Genomic DNA, 7,789 nt, shown 5'->3' with positions numbered 1-7,789 from the left:
CCGTATATTAGATCACAGTCTGGATCCCTGGAGGGGATTGGTCAGGCGGTGTGATGTCTAGGCCGTATGAGACTCGGTAGGAGATGAACAGCAGGCAACGGCCAGGAGAAGGGAGTATGAAAGAGGGTAGAAGACCTAACTTCCTTATAGCTTTTGTATGTACCATGTAGGTAAGGGGTACTGACAAAGCAGGTACCCTATGGTCACTGCTGTACCCAGAACAAAAAGGCCAGCTATGACCACTGCAAGCCATGACAAAGCAGAGCCCTGGGGGGAAAGATGCTCTTATGTTGAGTCACTGTTGAAAATGTGGGGAGCTGGGTTTTGTCCTCAGCTTTGCTATACTTCCTGACTAGGGATGACCTGGCCTGAAGTCCTAAAAGTACTTAGATGTCTTAATGCCCTTTTACAAGCATCCAGCTGCTTTGCAAGAGCTGTGTCCTTGTGGCTCTGTGCCAAACTTGCTTGCAGCAAAAATGAGAGGAGCGGTCACAGAGCAGCAGGGAGAAGGCCTGGACCACCTAGGGTGTGTTCAAGTGTGAACGCTACCTCGGGAATCATCTGCCCCCTGCAAGGAAAGGGCCTTGCTCCCTTTGTCTCCATCACTAACCTTGGCAGGAAGAGAGCTCAGCCTGAGAAGTTTACGTGATGTAGGTGGGGGAAACCATGTCTGAGAGTAATTTCCCCAGTTTCTGTTTACAGGGGCCTAACTGGTAGCTGTGTGAGTGTTGTGCAGGCCAGAAGCGCCTACACGCTTGGCTTGAAAGATTGGTAAAAGTGGTGTGAGCGCTGGCAGAATGTTATTGACAAAAATTAGGGCAGCCTTGGGAGCCCTTGCTCCTGCAGCTGAGCCAGAAAGTGAGAGACTGGAAGAGCTGTGACAGTAGGCCCCACTTTTCTCTCCTCTGCCAGCCTTAGGACAATAATTGGAAGGCCTGTGAAAAGGGACTGTTAATATTTTTGGAAAAGCTTCCAATCCCTCCTGAGACAGAAACATGGTATTTCCAAATTGTGCCAACTCAAGCACTGGCCATCTAAGTGCCAACTCCTCAGTCACCTGCTCCCCCACACCTCCCTAACACAGAGCTGGCTTAAATGCCACAAGCTTTTAAAAATGTAGAAAATGTCAGATGCTTTTCACTGACACTTAAATTTCTCAGTCTGTGGGACGTCTGAGGTTGGACCTTCAAGCTTCCTCTATGGCTCTGAGGGCTCAGCAGTTTTTTATTTGAATTTAATAAATAGAGATTTACACACTCAAATTCCAGGGGCTGTGCTTCATTTAAAATACAAAGTATTGCCACGGCATCAAGAAAAATAAAGGGGAAGGCTGGCAGCAGTGCCACCACCTCTGTGAGGCAGGCTGCTGTGCCAGGTGCCCTGGGGCAGGGTTGGGAAGCTCTAGCCTGGGAAAAGCAGGCCTGTTGCTGAAGACTGCATGTTTTAACTGTCAGGAGTGACTGCCAGTGTAGCTCATGGGCAGATCTGAGTTTCAGTTTATGGGAACTTGTCAGTTGGCATGGGGAAGAGTTAGACCCTTGTTTCATGACATGCCAGAGATCAGCAAAAGCTTTTCTGTAAAGCATATCAACCCAAAATAACGGACACTAATGCAGCCAGTGTATTCATTAGTAATGAGTTGAGAATAGTTGATGAAGGTCAGGAGATAATAAAGGTTCTGACAGGCCTTCCTACACTTCTATTCACAGAACTTTTTCCTGCTGTACAGTTGCATCTCCCTTTACAGGGTCTCTGTTACTGGTACCCACCCTTGCTGGATAAAAGCCCATTCCCTAGGCCCTTGGCACACTTGTACATGGCACCTATGAGCTGCAGCTGCTGTTCATGTTGAAGAGAAACTCTAGTTGTGTAGAAAGCATGAATAACCAAATTAACTAAATGTTTTCTCTCTCTTTCTACAGAAGATCACAACACCCCTTATCTATGTGGTTTCCATTGCTGCCATTGGATCTCTCCAGTTTGGGTACAACACTGGTGTCATCAATGCTCCCGAGAAGGTGAGAGGAAAGAATGAGTTGGGGAGATGGTGTGAGTGAGGGGCTAACAAGAAAACAAAGGTCTAGAAAGGAGAGGAGCTGTCTCTGAAGCAGCTAATTCTGGTTTAGGAAGTCAAGAAGACATTCAAAACCTCTTCTCAACTACAACAATGGACAGGAAGGGCAAAGTTTTGGGGAGGAGAGAGAGCAAGCAGAGAGGTTAATTCTCTTAATTAAGAGTGCAGAGGAGAGGTCCATCTGCCATTTCCTGGTAGATCTATATTTGATGCGTGGAGGAATGTGAGCCACTTCAGTTTTGAGTCAGAATAAACGAGCCATGGCAGAAGGAATGTAGAGAGCAGTGTGCAGAAAAAGAGTTGAGGGTTGGTAGGGATTACAGTTGCTCTAGTTAGTTTATCTCAGGGAGCATCTCAGGCTTCTTTCTTTATTTGTTTATTCATTCCTTGTGTTAGATGTAGATTCAGTGCTTGTAAAAGGGTTGTGACTGGGACACTCTGACCAAATCATCTCATGACTGCAGCCTAAGAAAGAAGAGATGAAGAAAACAAGAAATGTGGTTTTCTTGTAACTATAAGATAGTTCTTCTCGAGAACTGAGTCACCAATACCACATCCACCCTGTCTCCAGGAATAGATGTCACATCACACGTTTGAGGGGGGGTGGGCGGTCCTCCCTAGCTAATGTCCTGCTGCCATCTGCTGGGGGCAGATGCTCTGGGGCCATGTACCCCTCAGCCTTTGCAGAATTTCCCTCATTATCAAAGGGGTTGCCTCGGAAATCAGCAGCACAACCTTGTCACATCCCCATGGGACCACAAAGGACTATTGTACCTAATGCTGCAGTCTTTCAGGCTTAGCTCAGTGAAACTTTGTGTCTCTTAAACTGTTTCCATCCCAGAAAGCCTGTTCCTGCTGCCAGTGTTCTGGTATTGCCAGAAATGTTCCCTTCCATTCTCTGGTCACATTTTCTTGCTCCCTCTCACTCCCAACTGTCTCTCACACCCCCTCAAGCGCCACCAGTGACTCACATCATCCAGAAACATTCAGAAGATAAGCCTGTTTTCCTTAATCATCACTGCCCCACCACGTTCAGTGAAGCAACCTCTTTGTCACCATACTGCTACCCATCTCTGGACTTCTCAAGAGTTCCTCTTTCTGCACCCTGATCTTCCTCTTGTATGACTTATTGCTGCCTACTGAATTTTTAGGATCTATCATTGCTTCTTGCCTCCATGAAAACAGAAGAAAGACCTCAGAAGTAATCTCCCCTCTCCCAGTGCAAAGTGCTTCCCACTGGATTGTAACTCTGTCCCCACCTGGTTTCTCTTGCAGATCATCCAGAGATTCTTCAACAGAACCTTGTCAGAACGGAAAGGGGTTGTTGTCTCCCCAGAGCTCCTCACTTCTCTGTGGTCCCTTTCTGTGGCTATCTTCTCGGTAGGAGGTATGATCGGCTCCTTCTCAGTCAGTCTATTTGTCAACAGATTTGGCAGGTAAGTTGGGAAGGCAGATATGAGCCATTAGGGAATTCTTCCCTCCTACAATGCAGTGTTGGGAGGGAGAGGCCAGAGGTGAGAGGAAAGGAGGAGGAGGAGGAGGTGGGAGGTGGCAGAGGCTGGGGAGGAAGGAAGCAAGAATATGTGGGCTGCAAAAAGAAAGAGTTGCAGGCCAAGGCAGGAGCTGAATGGGAATTACTCTGTTCTCCTCCCACCTCTGAGATGGGGTCATGGGTAGATTTACCCCTCTCCCAATGATTTTCCCACTGTACTGCCAGTTTAAGCTCAGTCTTGACATCTTTACCCTGGAAGAAGGAACTCCATGCTGATGGTGAACATCTTGGCCTTTGCTGGTGGCGCTCTCATGGCCTTCTCTAAGACGGCAAAGGCAGTAGGGATGCTGATTATGGGCCGCTTTGTTATTGGTCTCTTCTGTGGTCTCTGCACTGGCTTTGTGCCCATGTACATCAGTGAGGTCTCGCCCACCAGCCTCTGTGGAGCCTTTGGCACCCTCAACCAGCTGGGCATTGTTGTGGGCATCCTGGTGGCCCAGGTAGGCTTGACACAACCTGATCCTTCCCTCAGGGGAAAGGGGGTCTGGGGGAGGGTGAGGTGGGCTGCACTCACCATCAGGTGCAGTATGTTGTCCTGTCATACTCACTGGTGTGGGAGTGAGGAATCAGATCAGAGTATTTAAATCACTTTATTTCTCTCCAATTCTTGGTGTAGATCTTTGGCCTGGAGGGAATCATGGGGACTGAGACACTTTGGCCACTGCTTTTGGGGTTCACGATCCTCCCAGCAATCGTGCAGTGCGTGGCTCTTCTTTTCTGCCCTGAGAGCCCCCGTTTCTTATTGATCAACAAGATGGAGGAAGAGGAAGTGCAAGCAGGTAAGAGCTCATCTCTGAAGGGGCAGGGCTGTATCCTGCCTCCCAGCCTGCACTGAACTTGAGTGGGAGGCCAGGACTGACTCTGGAGCCTGTGATGGATCAGGGTGTGACTCCCGGAGGGCACCAGGCCTACCCTCCCATCCTTTAGGTTGCACCAGTGCGAGGAAGTGTGAGAAACGTGGCAGCCCAACAGAGACTCCAGGTGGGATTAAGATGTGAGGAGTGACACCTGGCCTGATGGGACGTAGCAGGGCCAGCTGCTGCAGCTGTTAGCTCCTCCTGAAAGGCAGGAAATAGGCTGACATTTAACAAGGACCTTGGAGGGTGTTTCCCTCTCCTACTGCAGAGGGCTGAAGGCAGCTCTGGCAAGCATGTGAACAGAACGAAGGGATCAAATGTAAGTTTGGAGATCAAGTAACATGAGCAGGACCAGGTCCTGGTTTCCATGCTGATCACAGTGCCCTGACCTCTGGGTTGAAAAGATGAGCAAGGCTGCATGCAGAGGCTCAGTCTTTCCCACACAGCAGGCCCAAACACTGACTGGCAGGTGGTCCAGTCTTCCCAGTGTGCCCTCCCTGAAATAGCAGGGCAGAGTGGGGGTACCTGCTGGCTCTGTGTGTATTATACCTGGCATTTTTGGATTCCTCCCTCCAGTTCTCCAGAAGCTCCGTGGTACACAAGATGTGTCTCAAGACATCCTGGAGATGAAAGAAGAGAGTGCTAAAATGTCCCAGGAAAAGAAAGCAACTGTGACAGAGCTCTTCCGTTCTCCAAAATACCGTCAACCCATTATCATTGCCATCATGCTGCAGCTCTCCCAACAGCTCTCAGGCATCAATGCTGTGAGTTATCTTCCTGTCCCATCTTCTGGGCCTACCTTATCTCTGGCTACACTTGCCACTAATGTTGAGAGAACTGTGCTTTCAAAAACCCTTTTTTTGTGCCTTGACTGGAAGTCACTGTTTTGTGATAACTCCAGAGATTGCTAAGATGGAAGGTGGAGATCATGCTGGCTTTCACTTTTCCCATACACACCCTGGCAAGACATTGCAGCCTTGCATCAAGTGAATGAACCTTGACTGGAAGCATGCTGCTTTATACTGCTGAGTGCTTCTTAGAAACTCCCTGTTGGGCGTGCAAGCCATTAGGCAGGGAACAAGAGGCATGCTCTCAAACACTGGAATCATGACGGTGTCTAACTTTTGCTTCTCTTCCCAGGTATTCTATTATTCTACCGGGATTTTTGAAAGAGCTGGTATCACACAGCCTGTGTATGCCACCATTGGAGCTGGCGTGGTAAACACAGTCTTCACTGTTGTGTCGGTAAGTGGAACAGGACCTTATGGTGAGAGGGCCTGTGTCTGCCTGGGCTTTTTTGGGAGATGTGACTGAAGACAAGTAGCCAGGCTGTAGCAAAGCATTGGCCTAGGCAATGGCCTATAAGAACAAAGAAAGGAGTGCATTAAAAGCATTGTGGGAGAGGAGGCGGGGAGAAAGAGGTATTGTTAACCTTTTAGAAGAAAGGGAGGGTGAAAAGGAGTGCATGGGGGAAAAGAATGATGAGTGAAGGCAGGAGCAAGAACCAGAGAGGAAAAACTTGTGCCAGATGGAGCAGCCTAGTGACCTGCATTGAGATCACCACTGGCACTGAGGGCTACAGGCAGATAAAAGAAAGAGGTGCAGAGCACACTGAGGAAGGGAGCCTCTTCTGCTCTTACTGCCAAAGTCATGGATTTTTTTCTCCTTCTGCCATGTTTCTAGCTGTTCCTGGTGGAGTGTGCAGGGCGCAGGACCCTTCATTTGGTTGGTTTGGGTGGCATGGCTGTATGTGCTGTTCTTATGACTGTCGCTTTAGCTCTGAAGGTGAGTAATTAGTGTTCTGGTCCAGGACCCCATCAGGGAACCTAGAAGACTATACATCTGCCTTGCCCTGCAATTCTGCCCTCTAGGCAGGTACAGCTGGGGCTAGAGCTGAGTGTGTGGTGGAGAGCACAACTTCCTAACTGTGGAAACTGTGCCACAGTGTTCACAGTGCATCTGAGAAAGTTGTGACTCTGGACATGACATTGTGCTGAGCCATATTTGCCTCTCAAATTGCAGCTGATCATGTTTTGTTCCCTTGCAGGACATTGTGGAGTGGATCAGATACATCAGCATTGTTGCCACTTTTGGCTTTGTGGCTCTTTTTGAGATTGGCCCTGGCCCTATCCCCTGGTTCATCGTGGCAGAACTCTTCAGCCAGGGCCCATGGCCTGCAGCCATGGCAGTGGCTGGTTGTTCCAACTGGACCTCTAATTTTCTGGTGGGAATGCTCTTCCCCTATGCAGAGGTAAAGACCCAGTTTGCAAAGCATTGTGAGAGTGCTGCAGCATTGGAATAGGTGTCCAGAGAGTGGTTGTAGAATCTCCATCCTTGGAGACTTTAAAGCTTGACTGTATGACCCTTAACAACCTGATCTCTCCTCGAATTTGAGCAGAGGGCTGGTCAGTCTTCCCAGAGGTCCCTGATTCTGTATTCTGATTGTTACTGAAGGTTGAGTTGTGGCTCACCTTGTATTCTGCTATCTTAACTGCTTGTAGCTTACAAATAGTTGGAAGAGACATCTTAATTAGCACACCAAGGCACACCTTTAAAAGCCACAATTTTAGTCACCCCCAGGAACATTAAAGCATTTCAGAAGCCCACAGGAACCTGATTTCATTTTAAAAAAGTGCTGTGTTGAGAAAAAGTCAGTAAGGGCATTGTTGGAGAAAGGTGTTAGAATTTTGACCTGTCAACAGCAAATGACCTTGCATTTAGGTTTATGACCTTTTCAAATTAAAATCTCCTGCTTTTGTCCTCCCTGCAGAAAGTATGTGGTTCCTATGTCTTCCTCATCTTCCTTGTTTTCCTGGTCATCTTCTTTGTCTTCACATTCTTCAAAGTGCCGGAGACCAAGGGCAGGACTTTTGAAGAGATCTCCAGGGGCTTTGAAGAGTAAGCAGAAGGCAGCCCCATATCACCTGTAGAGAAGAACCCCATGGTGGAGCTGAACAGCATGCAGCCTAACAAAGAAGTTGCCTAAGAGTCATGACATACCCCTTCGACTCTTAAATTATTAAAGGAATGAGCAAAGAAAACCATGAGAACCAGGACATTTCCCCCCCCCCCCTCAATTGCTGCTATTTTCTTGTTTGCACCCACATACTCCCCCAGTATATCCTCCCTCCACATACTAAGCCAGGCTTACCAGCATTAAGCAAATCTGATATGAGTGATCCCATTTTCAAGTACTGGAAGGCACCTGGCACTTGCAAAAATATAATCTCATCTTCCCTATCACAAACATCAGAACAGAGAAGACCTTGCAATATTTTTGCTTTTCTCACCTGTAATTGCTATTTG

The 7,789-nt window shown here is 48.1% G+C and overlaps 1 protein-coding gene across 1 annotated transcript; it reads left to right on the top strand.

Moving 5' to 3' along the window:
- Positions 1-3,314: 3,314 nt before the first annotated feature.
- Positions 3,315-7,589, top strand: LOC137674622 (solute carrier family 2, facilitated glucose transporter member 3-like). The gene is made up of 8 exons (XM_068420110.1): positions 3,315-3,510; positions 3,826-4,066; positions 4,243-4,405; positions 5,060-5,247; positions 5,624-5,728; positions 6,167-6,268; positions 6,531-6,734; positions 7,254-7,589. Exons 1-8 carry the CDS (start codon positions 3,464-3,466, stop codon positions 7,383-7,385), a joined length of 1,182 nt encoding a protein of 393 aa, XP_068276211.1. The 5' UTR covers positions 3,315-3,463; the 3' UTR covers positions 7,386-7,589.
- Positions 7,590-7,789: the final 200 nt, after the last annotated feature.

The sequence above is a fragment of the Nyctibius grandis genome, chromosome 30 (assembly GCF_013368605.1).
Source record: "Nyctibius grandis isolate bNycGra1 chromosome 30, bNycGra1.pri, whole genome shotgun sequence".
Lineage (NCBI taxonomy): Eukaryota > Metazoa > Chordata > Aves > Nyctibiiformes > Nyctibiidae > Nyctibius > Nyctibius grandis.
This window is presented reverse-complemented; position numbering and strand designations above follow the sequence as displayed.